The sequence below is a fragment of the Xenopus laevis genome, chromosome 1S (assembly GCF_017654675.1).
Source record: "Xenopus laevis strain J_2021 chromosome 1S, Xenopus_laevis_v10.1, whole genome shotgun sequence".
Classification (NCBI taxonomy): domain Eukaryota; kingdom Metazoa; phylum Chordata; class Amphibia; order Anura; family Pipidae; genus Xenopus; species Xenopus laevis.
In genome coordinates this window covers 151,134,842-151,150,404 of record NC_054372.1, presented here as the reverse complement: position 1 = coordinate 151,150,404, position 15,563 = coordinate 151,134,842, and the positions used below count along the sequence as shown (strand labels likewise).

The following is a 15,563-nucleotide window of genomic DNA, read 5'->3' as shown; positions in this document are numbered from 1 at the left end:
AGCATTGCTTCTTTTTATCTTTGCAATTACTATATCACATGATGAAATATATATATAAATAAAAAAAAAAAAAAAAAAGATATATATATATACATACATATATATATGCAGATCCAACATTTCGGTTCCACACAGGAACTTTCATCAGGTTCCTGTGCAGAACCTTCACTTGTTTGACTTGTTTGTTGTTTTGGAATCGTCCTTGAAGTGTTGTCAACCATATATATATATAGTCTTGCACTAAACATACTAAACAAGTTAGCCCTTTACACATACTTTACATACTAAACAAGTTAGCCCCAGCACTCTCAATATATCACCCCCTGAAAAAAATATTCTTGCACAACTGAACTGTAACTTTCTTAAAAAAAGACACTTTTAGTTACAAAGTTTGTACAAAGCATGCATAAGCTAACGCGCCCCGTCAATGCTTTCTACAAACTTTGTAACTAAAAGTGTCTTTTTTTAAGAAAGTTACAGTTCAGTTGTGCAAGAATATTTTTTCAGGGGGTGATATATTGAGAGTGCTGGGGCTAACTTGTTTAGTATGTAAATTAAGCCTTGCCCACGTGCACCCAATAAGAAAGGCGAGGAGCAGCATTTCAGCTTGTTTCATTTAAAAAACTTTATATTTTGGGGAGGTGGCTCTCTCATTAAATTCTCACTCTCCCAACCCCAGCCTAATGGTGCCTTTGGAAGAGATAATGCTAAATAAAGAGAAATGCAGGTATGGTCTGTCTCCCCCCCAAAGGTAACACTTTATTTTTTTTTACTTAGGATAGGACTTGACGAGGCGCATCAGCTTATGCATCATTTGTACAAACTTTGTAACTAAAAGTGTCTTTTTTAAAGAAATTTACTGTTCAGTTGTGCAAGAATATTTTTTCAGGGGGTTATATAGAGAGTGCTGGGGCTACGTTGTTTATAGAAATTTATTATAAATATACACTAACGTTTCGGCCTTTTTCAAAGTCTTGTCAAGCTGACACACAGCCAAAACATTAGTGTAGATTTATAATGAATTTCTATATTTTTGTAAGTCCTGTGAGGCTTCTTCAAAAAGATATCTAGCAGTTGGCGGCGTGCACCCAGGCATTGTGGAACGTCTAATCATGAGTGCTTCTTTCACACAGAGAGTATATAAATATATATATATATATATAACAGTCCAGCATTCGTAATGCACGTTCACAATGATTCAGTATTGTTAAGGGTACGTTAACTCTTAATGGTGAGTCAATCCATTATATATATATATATATATATATATAAATAATGGTCCAGCGGAGTCGCACACCAGGGTTTTCAAATGCTAAAACGTAGCATTTATTGTTGCATAATAAAATACATGTGCAAACAATTTGAATCCGTACTCATCTTTACAGAGATATTGTCATACGACATTTCGGGGGCTGACTGTTCCCTTTTTCACGTATATCACCACTTGGATTCAGAGAGTCAAGCAGTGTCAGTGTCTGTATATAATTGCATTGGTGTCATTCTGTCTGAGACGTCGGTAATGCGTAAGCTCTATGTGTACTAAAGCCATTTTTTTGGGATGGCTAAACCTATTTGTTAAACAAATGCATATTTAAACTGACCATCCTTAAGAACTCTTATGTCTCATTAACTGGCTATCCTATTGACAAGTGGTACAGACTTAGGTATTAATTAACTATAGTAACAAATCTGAAGGAGGTAATAGTTGGTCAAATTACCTTAAAAATAAATGTAAATCAAAGTCCTTATTAAGTCCTATTGAACTCAAGGACTATACACTGTACCTCCACTTTTTTTAGGAGCATAACCCAATCACCTCATCTTCAGGGATGTGGTACATGTTGTATCACTCTAAATTTAAGGTCTTCACAGGTATGGCCTTTTTCCAGACAATGTTTAGACACTGCTAATACTGAGTTATGGGTATTGACAGTGGATCTGTGTTGAGAAAACCTATCCCTAATTTTTTGTATAGTCTCTCCTATGTAAATAAGATTACAAGGACAAACCAACACGTATTCCACAAAGTAGGTGTCACAGTTGTGGTGTCCCCTAATCTTAAATGTTCTATCTATGACAGGGCTACAAAACGAATCAACTGTTAGTACAAAGCGACATTGTGCACACCCTCTACAACGAAACATGCTCTCCTTGGGAGGACCAAAGAAGGAATGCTGTTTTGGAGGCTGTTTTATACTGATAATAACAAAGGACGGAAACTTGAGAAAGTTGCCTCAAGTGACACAACCAGGAGGGGGGGGGGCTGAAATTATGACCTGTGGTATCAATGAATATTTAGACAGGACCAAGGAAAACAATTAAAAAAATGTAAATGTACATGTACAAAAATAAAGGTTAATTACTCACAGTTCCGGTGTCACACAGAGACCTTCATCTGGAGTGAAACGCAAAACCAAATGAATATTTACAGATCTAAGAATCACTGGCTATGTAAACGTACAAGTTACTGTATATTGGAAAGTGTAGGAGCAATTGGAAATCAAAGGGACTGATTCACAAACTCGTAAGTTCAGTAATAAAGATATGGGTGTTCTAAGAAGTAGTTTCCATTTTCAGAGATAAGAAAAGTGTAATTCATTGAGCACAAACAGAGCTAAGAGCAGATAGAATGTGCAATAGTTGGGTGGGGGCTGCACAATTCTGAAATATTGATTTTTTTTTTTCGTAGCCTTTGTTACTGGTTCATAGTACCAGAAGCACCAGCATCCACAGTGATACATTGAAATATACACATATACACAATGTATCTGCCAATGTCATACTCTCACACTTACCTTTTGTTCTTTTTTGTTCTAACCACACTTAATCTGTCTGTCCTGACTGCTTAGCTTGATTGATGTTCCTCACCTGAAATGGCACAGGCACAGTTGACACTTACAAGTCAGGTGGGCTGGGTGGGATAAGCGTAAACGCAAGTGTGCGAAGAAGTGAAGTAAATCTTAAGGTTACAGTGCACAAACAATATTTCCTGACACCAATGATCACAGGAAAGATAATAATTGTTACATCTATGGCCCCCTTTAGAAGATATGGGCATATAGACTTCAGTGCAGACATTTGAACTGTAAGCAAGAACACTATAGTACACTAATGTGTTTTAGTTTCTGTTGTTCATGGAATGCCCAATGAATGCTAAATAGTGCTCCCTTTATATAATAATAATGTCAGCATGCCATCACGCCAGTGAGAGTTAGGATAATATCATTACAGTGAATATGTTTCCTTTCTATGATTTTATGAGACCGAAACTGATTCTCAGTCTCATGTGACTGTCAGTTCTCCTGCTGAGCTATTTGGATGATAACACTGTGGTCCACCAGCATTTACAGATACAGCTGGTCAAATCTGGTACGTGTACAGGATCACTGGTGAAATGTCTAGGTCCAAACTTCCCCATTTGCAAGAAGCAGAAGAGTCCGTTTGTTGGCACATTGCAATTTACCCACTAGATAAGAGTAAGCAGTGTAGCAGCTCCCATGCAGTATATAGTATTATAATAAAGACAAGCAGATAAATTAGACTTGGTGTGAACATCATATGGACTTACATTTCATGTGCAATCTGATCAGTCATGTTAGGAAATAACAATGTTGCTGGGCTACAACCCCCATTATCCCCTCCTAGAGAGTATACTAAAATATGCTTGAATTTCATTCTATTAGAAGAACCCACATTACAAATTGTATGTTAGGGACCTGTGAAATAAACTCTTAATTGGAGGCTAACGGACAGTTTTAACTTTTAAGAGCCTTTTTATTCCGCAATTTACTACCCCTTTCTGCTAGTTTTGTACCATATTTCTATTCACTCCCTCTCACTCTGCCTTTCTAATTTTATCTCCACCCCCACCAGTATTCTCGTTATGCCCTCCTTCTCTCTATCATTAGGGAAATTTGTCATAGGGCTAATTGGCAAACCCAAGCTCTCTTTGTGCTGCTTTCCCTAAGCACCTCGTTATCATTGGGAAAATCTCCTTTTATCACATACTGGCAATTCAACAACAAAAGAAGCCCCCATTTACAAGAAACAACCTACATAATTCAACTTTGAGTGTACAGAAGACACTAGGCACATATAAACGCAAATTAAGCACGCTTATTACTCAATACCTGGACTGCAAGAATATGAATATTCACAGAACACAGAGACAGGCTTGTGGGCAGGAGTAAATGAAACACATTAATGTCAGTGGTGCTTGACATGTGTAATAAAAACAAGTAAATGGAGGAACTGGCACATAGTTTTGAGTTTGATCTGACTCTGTAGCTACTAATGTACAATTTGCTGTACAGATATGAGACCTGTTATCCAGAATTCTGGATAACGGGTCTTTCCATAATTTTGATCTTCATACCATAAGTCTACTGGAAAAGCATTAAATAAACCCATTAGGCTGGTTCTGCCTCCAATAAGGATTAATTATTATACTGTTTTGTTATAACAGAGAAAAAACAAAATCATTTTTAAACATTTGGATTATTTGGTTAAAATTGAGTCTATGGGAGATGGCCTTTAAATAATTTGGAGATTTATAGATAATTGGTTTCCAGATAATGGATCCCATACCTGTATTTACCACCAGACAAAAGGTGGAGCTGCAGGGAATTTGCCAATACTTTTAATCAGTAAACAGAAATTACTAGTTAACTGTTTAAAAGCAAACATCTTATTGGCTACTAAAGGTTACTGCTCCTGGGCACTTTTTTATCCAGGGCAAACTTTTATTACATATGGGGGTCAAAATGTCCAGAGCCTGTAACGGAAACATGACATAAATATAATGTATTTTTTACATTCAGTTATACTGACAAAAATTATTATAGCTAATAATAGCCATTTCCTTTTCTTTATTAAATTGGAATGAGCAATTTGCAATGTACTGTTAACAAATAGCAGTAAAGCCTAAAACTGAATAAATATGGTTTAAAATGCCTTTTTTTTTTTTTAAATTTTACATAATGAAGTTATTGCACCAGTTTCAGCTTGTCAATAGCAGCAATGATCCAGGACTTCAAACTTGTCACAGGGGGTCACCATCGTGGAAAGTGTCTGCGACACTCACATGCTCAGTGGGCTCTGAGCGGCTGTTGAGAAACTAAACTTAGGGGGTCATCACAAATTATCAAGCAGAAAATGAAGTTGGTCTGTAATATAAGCTGATGCTACAGGGCTGATTATTAAATTCTGATGCTAGTTGCACTGGTTTCTGTGCTGACATGTAGAAATTATCTGTTTTAATTACTAATCAGGATTATACTGTGACATTTATATTCAATGTGTACTGTATATTGTGAGTTGGCACCTAAGCAGTAAAGGTGGGCATAGACACACCGATTCATACGAAACAAATTTTTGTGTGATATTCGGTGTGTGTATGGTGGGAGACAAGACGACCGACATCGGCAGAAGGCTTGGATATCGGTCGGCTCCTCGATCGGGCTTGCCGGAAAACTTTGATCGTGCCCCTTTGAAGGCACCCGAACATTGCCCATTGTTAGTGCTGAATCGTCAGATACAGATAGGGTTTCCACCTTTTCTTGAAAAAAATACCGGCCTTCCCATATATTTATCTTTTTTTTACCTATTAATAACATTGGGACCAACAATCATTTTTGCCGGCCAGGCCGGTACAATACAGGCCAGGTGGCAACCCTAGATACAGGGTATATCTGGCAATTCAGCTCTACACATGTGTTTTAAAATGAACAATCTTTATTGGAAAGATCTTTTCCAGGAAAGAGTGTAATTGTTATGTCTATGGCCACCTTGAGTAACAACAACACAGAGCATGTGCAGTGAATCAGAAGAAAAGAAGATGGGGAGCTACTGGGGCATCTTCAGAGACACAGATCTTCCCTGCTAAAGGGCTATGGTTGAATTGGGCTGGTAAAGAAATCCAAAACATCATGAAAAACGTTTCTAACCTACTCCTTTAGTTGGGCTTTCTCAGAGAAAAAGTCACACGCCAGTGAGAATCACACTGTTCCATTTATTTTACTGAGGCTAAAAAAAACTCAAACGTTTTAATGAACTTGGTAAATAAATACATTTGTTAAAGACTGTTCCCATTGGCTTCTGTTGAACCTTACCAGCTTTTATTTGACACGCTTTTTAGCGACTTTTTCATTAAAAAAAAATCTATTTGTGGCTTCTCTGTATTTATTTCTTGACTAGTGGAAAAGAGCTAACTTCAGCCCCTTACTTTTGAGCTCCCCAACCTAACGTTTCTCCTCGTTGCAAACAACACATCAGCTGTGAGTCACTGACAGATTTCACCTACTCTAACTGGCTGATTCCAGCAGGAATTACTGATTTGCAATTTAATGATTACCCTATGCCAGGGGAGCTGGGACAATGAGGCGAGTTGAAAAACACTCCTCGGGCAGCAGCGCCCCACTACGTACCAGGGGCAGCAAAATACCACTCCTGTAACTTTAAGAGACAAATTTCCGGTTTTTGAACCGAAAATTCGGCTCTTCTATTGCAGAGAGCGCAATTCCTGGACCCCTCAGCCGACATTGTGGACCTCCCCTCGACCCACTCCAGGTGAGTGCCAGGGGGAGGAGGCAGCAGCAGCAGCAAGCTGCCTCAGGCAGTGAAGGGGCCAGGATCGCTTCTGCCCTGTGCCCCTAAGCATTGGGTACTGACAAAACCAATGTCTTTTCAATATTATATGTCAATATGTCAGTTCACAAGCATTTCTATTGTCGCGACATCCACATAAAAAGAAACAATATAGATACAGTGTAATACTGTTTATTATAATGCTTTTCAATAGTGAAACATGCCAAATGGCTACTCACAAAAGTCAATGTAACATTTGGATATTATTTGTACATTTTAAAGTGGATCTGTCAATCAAATTAAACATGAAATCCAAATTCTTTTTTTTTATTAAAGCATATATAGCTGTTGTAAACTTAATTAAAAAGCTGTCAATAAAATATTGCCTGACCCTCCTCTATGCCTTAGGCCAGTGATCCCCAACCAGTAGCTCGTGAGCAACATGTTGCTCTTCAACCCCTCTGATGTTGCTCCCAGTGGCCTCAAAGCAGGTGCTTATTTTTGAATTTCAGGCTTGGAGGCAAGTTTTGGTTGTATAAAAACCAGGTACACTGCCAAACAGAGCCTCAATGTAGGTTGATAATCCACATAGGGGCTACCAAATGGCCAATAACAGCACTTATTTGGCACCCCAAGTATATTTTTCATGCTTGTGTTGCTCCCCAACTCCTTTTACTTCTGAATGTTGCTCACAGGTTGAAAAGGTTGGGGACCCCTGCCTTAGGCATAGAGGCAGGCAATTACTTTCATTTTCCATTCAGCACTTTCTGGATGTCACTGCACTCCCCACATCAACCTCTCTCTCTCTCTCTTCAACATTTAATTGTGTAACCAGTGCATGGAGATGGACTTCAGGTCATCATTCTGGTGACCAAACAAGATTTTGAGATGATGCAAAGGCTTGCCTTAATAACAATGTCCACAAAATGGCTCCTACCAGCTTGCTGTGATTGTGTTTTTCCAAGACTGAAGGAAACAAAATGTATATAATAAATGTAGTGTAAGTAAATGTCATTTTGCTTGCTAAACATGATAAAATAGGATTTGGAATTATATTTTTGGGGGACAGGTCCCCTTTAATGCAACACTAAATCTAAAACTAATATTCAGATTTAAATTGTAGGATTAAAGTAGGAAAAATAACAACTCAAGCAATGTTCTGGCCATAAATTGACAGATAACATTGTACAAAAATGATATCCCAGAAATAGAAGTGATGGTCAAAGGATATTGTTAGACAATGGATATTGTTTGATAGGTAATACATGCAAAGATATTATCACTACCCACCAAATTCTAACCAGTCAACTAAACGACTGATGGCCATGGTACGAAAATTGTTGGGATGATTATTTGGAGCCCCCTCCCCATGATCTGAAATTGTACAAATCTAATCATTGCTGATATTGCCACAAGGGGCACACCTAAGTAAAGGTAACAGAGAGATGAATCCACAAAACAGCCCCACCCATAGGTTTTGTGACCATGAAAACTATTTTAATCCTTTTAAAGGCCAAACCCAAACAATAACTGAACAAGACAAACCTGTCATCCTTTGTCAGTATCAGGCCTTTAGTGCATATACCCATGCTTAAATGGAATCTTTTTAACAAAGAAGAATGTTTTGTACAACTTTTATATTGGATAGGGGAAAAGCAGTGTGTGAAGGCAGCCCTATTTTTAGCAGAACAGGTGTCTGAGTTCAGTGGTAGTAAGGACAGTTTTGCCTATAAAAATATGGATCGTTTATAATGCTCTAAAGCTGCCACTTACAAACTTTTTTTACCATGGCCTTTTATACCTATAATCAGCGCTGCCATCAGAAATCGCAGGGCTCCATACGACAAAATTTGCTGGGCCCCTGGGCTGAGCCCACCGCAAGCCCCACCTACAAGTCTGCCCTCCCCACCACACCCCACAGGTCCACCCCCCACCACACAGTAAAAAAAACCAAAAAATGCATTGGTGGTTAGGGTTCCCACATGTTAATGTGCCCCCATAAAAAAACATTTGTGGTCAGGGGCCCCCCATTAAAAAAAACATTTGTGGTCAGGGCCCCCCCATTAAAGAATATTGGTGGCTAGGACCCCACTTGGTAAATAAAAAAATAATTGGTGGCCAGGCCCCCCCCATGTTATAAGAACATTGGTGGCCAGGGCCCCCCTTAAACGTCCATGTCAAAAAACATGCCCCCCCAGAAGTTTAAGAAAAAAATTGGTGCCCCTCCACACAACAGGGACCACAAAGGGTTGCCTTTAGGGGGGCCCTGCCATTTTACACTTACTTCATTAGTGTGGCCCACCTGCTGTCAGTGAGCTGCCAACTTCACAAGGGAGGAGGGCAGCACAGGTGGCTGCATCTTCTTCCAGTGACAGCATTTTCTTCCCTTATTGGTCACAGAATTTCAAGCCCCAGTAAAGCTGCATGGTGATTGGATGAGCTGAAGGGGAAGTTCAAACCTCAGCTATCCAATCCCTGAGCAGCTCATCCGGGACTTAAACTCTATGACCAATAAGGGAAAGTAATGGACAGAAGATACCTCCCCCTGTGCTCCCGCCCTGCCTTCCCAAAGTCGGCAGCTCTCAGAGAGCAGGGGGCCCGGATAATCAAGTAAGTGCAGCATGGTCGGGCCCCCTCGGTAGAGTTAAGAATCCTGACGGATCACGGCCACATCTGTTCGTAGATGCAGTCCTGCGATCCGACAGCCCGTATTGGCAGCATTATGAACCGGATCAGCCCGATATTGCCGACCTTACAGATTGAGATGCACTCTCTAAGACAAAAATACAAAGTATGCAACTGGGTACAAATATAGATTAATGGGTATTTTGTAACCTTTGAATGTTTAAAAAAAAAAAAAAAAAAAGATAGATATCTTTATTAAACATTACATGGATATGTTAATAAGGCATGTAATTCTTAAGAATTTCACAGCTACTGACTTTGATGTAAATAGCATAGTTAGCATACTAAAATAATTTCAAAAACATATATATTTACTTAATAAAGATGGTCAAGCTAATGAGGACTACTAAATCTTATATTTTTGGTTTTTCTACCAGCCCAAGGTCATTCAGCAGTGAAAATCTAGAGCTCCAAATTTGCTTGAAGCAGCTCCCCATCTTATTTAATGCTTTAATACACATCATTTGCTGCTGTCAGATGGCTAGGCTTAAAGTCTCACACAATATACTTTATATTGACATGTTGACAATAATATAAATGCTAGTTATACACTAGCTTCACTTCACTGTGAAGTAAGGCTATTGCCAGAAGTCTTTTATGGCTAGCTGTCATTACAATACCACTACCAAAAATCAATATTTTAACAACATATCAATAGCACTGCTGAATCTTCCATCAATGAATAATCTTTCTGCCAAATTTTATAATTGTATAAGCAAAGACAAAGCTGCAAAAAAATTACATGACAGATTTCAATTTGACAGCAATGAATATCTGGCAGTACTTCACTAGTCTTAGTCAAAAGAAATAAGTCCATGTTTACAAAGTTCAAAGCCCTAATTTGGTGATGTTTAATTTAGTCTATATTGCTGCTTCCCTATACTTAAAATCTAGAATTATTTTAATCAGTTGTCTTCCAAAAGTTTTCTCAGTGGGTAGGCATGCTACTTTATTAAATACATAGTTAATTATTGTAGCCTATGTGATCTGATTTGAATCTATAAAGGTTTTATATACAGCCTCACTGTCAGACTGGGGGCAGCCTCAGGGGCCCCCCACACCAACCCACTGCCCCCCCCAGCTGTAAAGTCCTCTCTAACAAACAAAGCCACCCCCTGTATGTCAGCGTGAAAGGGGTCGGAGAGGTAATGTAGGGAGAGGATCTGGGCCAGCAGGGCCCAAAAAGGCCGAGCCCATCTGTTTTTTTCTAGTCAAGGAGCATGTCCCATAAGGGCAGAAGCTGCTGCAACTGCTGAGAAAATCCAGCAACTAATGTATCAAATTGCAACAGCTCATATAACAGAACTGTCATTAGGGAACAGAACTAATTGTTGATCTGGATTGTGGGTCAGAGAGAAGACAAGTTGAAGGAGTGGGATATTATGAAAATGTGGATGTGGCATAGTGGGAGTCCCCCAGTGACATCACTGGACATGCACACAGCCCCTTCCACGTAACTAAATGCTAACTGGGCATACGCACATCTGAGCTGAGGAAATGTAAAAATCTAGGGAAATGCCCTAGTGATGGATGTCTGGTGTTGACAAAGGGTATGGGTAGGTTCACAAAGAAAACACGGCTTGAATGTAGTAGGCAAAGTTTAGGCTGATTGTGGATGTTTATACATAAACAGGAGTGGATGGAGTGAACTGCGAGGTGGCAATTAATTAGTTAGGCTTTGTTTTTCCTTATTTGTAGGATCGAATGCCCAGGTGTTCAGGTCAAGGGGGAGCCCCATAATTTCTGATGGCAGCCCTGTTAGGTGAGTCTCATTTGGAAAAAGGTACTTGATGCCTACTACAGTAGAACCAGGGGCAGTTCTATACCAGGCTCCTGCAATTCTGCCCCCGCCTCCAGCACTTACCTTTTCCGTACAGAAGAGGGTCCAAGGAGGGCTGCATTGCTAGAGCAGAGAATGCAATAGTGCTCTCTCCACTAGAAGAGACAAATTTCTGATTTGGATCATAAAATTACCGAGAATGGCTTTCTGCTACTCTTGATAAATTGATAAAGTTGTTCATGGGAGTGAAAACATCCATTTTATATTTTTTCAGGGAACCAGATAATGGTGTAAAAGCCAGGAAAATATAAAATCAGGGAAACACATTATGCACAATATTCATAGGTGGTACCAGTCCTGGACTGTGAGTCAAAGTAGTTCCTGGCATTTCAGATACACAGAGGCCCAAACAGCCCCCACCAGCCCAATAAATAGTTACTCTCAGGGGCGTATTTATATTAAGGCTCCCAAGGGCCTGTGCCTAGGGTGGCAAGTTTTGGGGGGCGGCCCTCCAGTGACTATAAATTCTTTTAAATGTAAGAAAATCCGGTGAAAGCTGGGGGGAGTGAGGGGTAGAGGGCTGGGCTGGTTGGCAGAAGTGACGTCACGAGCGCCACGTAGGGTTGCCACCTTTTCCGGAAAAAAATACCAGCTTTCCTATATATTTATCTTTTTTCCCTATCAATAACATTGGGATCAACCATCATTTGAACCGGCCAGGCCGGTAAAATACCGGCCAGGTGGCAACCCTAGCGCCACGTAGGGGGCGTGTTTAGGTCCGGTGCCTAGGGGTTACTCTCTAAAGGTGGCCTTACACAAGCCGATAAAAGCTGCAGACAGACCGAGTCGGAAGCTTATTGGCCCGTGTATAGGTTTGCCACCTAGCCGGTATTTTACTGGCCTGGCCGGTAAAAATTATGGTTGATCCCAATGTTATTAATAGGGAAAAAAGATAAATATATAGGAAGGCCAGTTTTTTTTTACAGAAAAGGTGGCAACCTTACCCGTGCAGTGTCGGACTGGGATGCCAGGGGCCTACCATAAACCTTAGGCTGTGGGCCCACTTTCCAAACTATTATTCCTCCTCTCCTCATTCAACCTTTTTCTCTCCTAGTCTTTTATCTCTACATACTATACCCTATTCTTCAATTATTAAGCTCCATAAAGAAATAGGGAATGACCATGAAATAGGCCAAATGGATTAGAAGCAAGAGGCCCACTGACACCTGGGCCCACAGGGAGTTTTCCTGGTATCCTGGTGGGCCAGTCCGACACTGTACCCGTGTATGGGGCCCTCTGACAGGCTTCCCTGATCGATATCTGGCTGAATTGCTGAAAGTCGACCAGATATCGTTCGGACGGGATTAAAAATCCCATTGGATCGTGTCCGCATCTGTTCGGTGATGCGGTCCCGCAATCCAATCACCCGTTTACCCATCATTGTAATCCAATCGTTGGGCCAGCCTGATTTGCCACCTTATTAGCAGCCCCTCTGGCATTTGCAGGAATCCACAAAACAAAACCATGCAAAACAATGAAAAATTTAAAATCAGCGGATGTAAAAACAAGGTTTTACTGTACTGAACAAAATACGCTTTGCTGAGGTAAACTAGCCATATTTATCTGCTTCCATATCAAAGTCACTGAAGCTTTATTTTGCCATTTTATTTTTTGTCAAAGATACATTTTATGATGATAACATCTTTTCAATTATAACAGCGACCACGTGTTTACTGCACGCACATTCCCGATAACTATTATCATTTTCATAGACGCAATACAACGTGTGTTACTACAATAAAATAGTCCCGGCTCGCTAAATCCGGCCAAATATCAGAAACGGCTGGCGCACTGAGACAAACGTTGGTTGAGATGTGACTGTACGTGCTCTCTCGCCCGAGTCTTTAAAATGGATCAGGTCGATCTTAGATATTCGTGCGCGGGCCGGCAGGGGAGGAGGTGGCGCCATTTTGTGAGGTTCTAAATCTGTAGCGGAAAGACTAACGAGGAGGGATTATAAAGCCATTGCTCCGTGTCCCGGTTTCCAGTGCACTAGGACGTCTGTTATTTTGTCTCGACTTTTTACTAGCGCCTCCAATTAGACTTTCGGAGCAATGGCAGATGTTGACAAGCTCAACATCGACAGCATCATCCAGCGGCTGTTAGAAGGTGAGGACGATCCTCTGAACTCAAAGGCCTGATTTGCATTACATCCCCTTTCACTTTAGTGGGGCGGCAGAGGTGAAAGCGTGGCCCGTTTTGTGTGAATGTGTGTGTGTTTGAGTGTGTGTGTGTATATATGTGCAGTGTTGTGTATTGAGTGTCCGTGTGTAGTAGAGCAGCCAGTGCTGGGCTGTGGAGCCTCCTGACTCTATGGGGCTTCAGCTCACGTTGCTGTTGGTCAGTAGGAGGCGGCTGTCACTAGGCACTAGCGTTGTTCACCTTCCAAACACTTTTTTTCAGTTGTTCTTAGATTGTTCCCCAGAAATAAAAGACTTTTTTCAATTACTTTCCATTATTTGTTACTGTTTTTCCAAAATCTCTCTGGTAGCTCAGTAATTCAGGTGCAGACTCTAAACTGTTATAATTTTGCAACATTGAATTGATCCATTTCTCAGCAGCATCTCTGGAGTATTAGCAACTATTGTATCAATTCTAACAGCTGCCTGTCATGAAACCCAGAGATTCTGCTCAGCAGGGACAAAGATAAATGTATCAATTTAGATCAGTTTACAGGGTCGACGACCCCCCCTCTCCCAGAGCTGCTTCAGAAGGTGAAAAATGAGACTTGACACTAAAATATTTAAAAAGCGGTCACACATAGAAAGTGGTTGGAAAACGTAGTTCTTTCTGATGGTCTATCTGAAATCAACTAGTTGTCTGAAGGTGAACAACCCCTTTTATAGAGCAGCTACCGGGAACACTATTTACCGGGGGCAGTAACAGATTTTCTATGTTAGTATGTACAGGGAGCCAGCCTGATCTTCACTCCAGTGATTATTACTAGATACCCATCTTGCTGCCGGGATTCTTGCTGCAAGATATATTCTTCCCATCCATTTGTTTTTATATACGCTGCCTGAGCACATAGGCTTCTCTTGCAACAAAATCGTATTAAACATGCAAAAGCCATAAAACACTGAGCTTATACATCCACCAATCATAATAGTGTCAACAGGAGGAAATCACAGCGATCCATTGTAGAAGTCCTGTAGTTTCAGTCTTTGCATTGAGCTGTGATTTGTGCTTACTTATTAGGGACATATTTAGGTTTAGCTCCTTATTCCGATTTGACCTTCTTAACTTGTGTCTATAGCCAATACGTGGGGGGAGGGTGGTAGTGTTGCACCTGCCATTATGGCTAGTTACAGCTGGGCTGCTGTCATGGGCAACTTTATTGATGCATCATATGGGGCTGTTGTAAGAATAAAAATAGTTTATGCATCATTGTGCAGGTTTGCATGTTCCTAAAGGGGGACATACATGCACCGATATTCTTGTACGAAACAAATTTTCACACAATATTTAGTGCGTGTATGGTTGCTAGGGTTGCCTCCTTTTCCCGAAAAAAAAAAAAAATACTGGCCTTCCTATATATTTGATTTTTCCCCTATTAATAACATTGGGATGAACCATCATATTTACCGGCCAGGCCGGTAAAATACTGGCCAGGTGGCAACTCTAATGGTGGCATACGAGCCGCCTGATATCTGCAGAAGACTTGGATATCAGTCGGCTCGTTGTTCGGCCCAGGCGGAAATTTTTAATCCGGTTCTTTTGTGAAGGCACCCGAACATCGGCCACTGTTACTGCTGAATCGTCCGATACAAATAACATTCTATTGTTTCTACCTGTATATCTGACGATTCAACTCTACACATGTGTATTGAAGCAAACAATCTTTCTTTCATATGTAACAAATGAGCAGCATTGGCAATCCCTGATCTGCTTTCATTTTTCATTTGCATCATTCTCGTTGGTAAGCAAGTGCTGATATGACTTCATGTTAATGAGGTCTTTGAAATGATTTGTTCTGTGTAGAGGGGCAATGATCTGTTGCTTTTGTGATTTTTTTTTTTTTTCTTTAACATTCAATGTATTTTAAAAACATCATTGATCAGCAGTTCTGTATTTGGAAATGTAAGCTTTCATTCCCTTGTTAAGCTAAGATGCCCTAGCAACCAGTTACGTATTAGGGAAAACTGTTTACCTAACGGAGGTGGGGGAAACATTATTATTTTGTATGCTGACTACAGTGCAGTGCACACCAGCAGGGATCTCCCAGTTCAGGCAGTAATGTTTGGTGACCTGCATTCACTCTGAGGGAGTCTCCTGTGGCTGCTACTTTTTATACTTTGGTGGGCTGATTATTGGTATGCATTTTCAAAGGCAACAATATGAAAGTGGTGATGTCAAAGCCTGTGAAACTCTTGAGTAGGCTTAGGGGTTCTAAAATTCCTTGATGGGCAGTTTCAAACCCATGGACTTTCAAATGGTTATCTCTGGTGCTCCT

General features: G+C 40.4%; 1 protein-coding gene across 1 annotated transcript in view; it reads left to right on the top strand.

Annotated features, from left to right (window-relative positions):
- Positions 1 to 13,038: 13,038 nt before the first annotated feature.
- The window catches only part of ppp1cc.S (protein phosphatase 1, catalytic subunit, gamma isozyme S homeolog), a 14,479-nt gene continuing 11,954 nt past the window's right edge, over positions 13,039 to 15,563 (top strand). The window contains 1 exon segment of the mRNA NM_001087435.1: positions 13,039 to 13,219. Within this exon segment, the coding sequence (NP_001080904.1) occupies positions 13,165 to 13,219 (55 nt within the window). The 5' untranslated portion in view covers positions 13,039 to 13,164.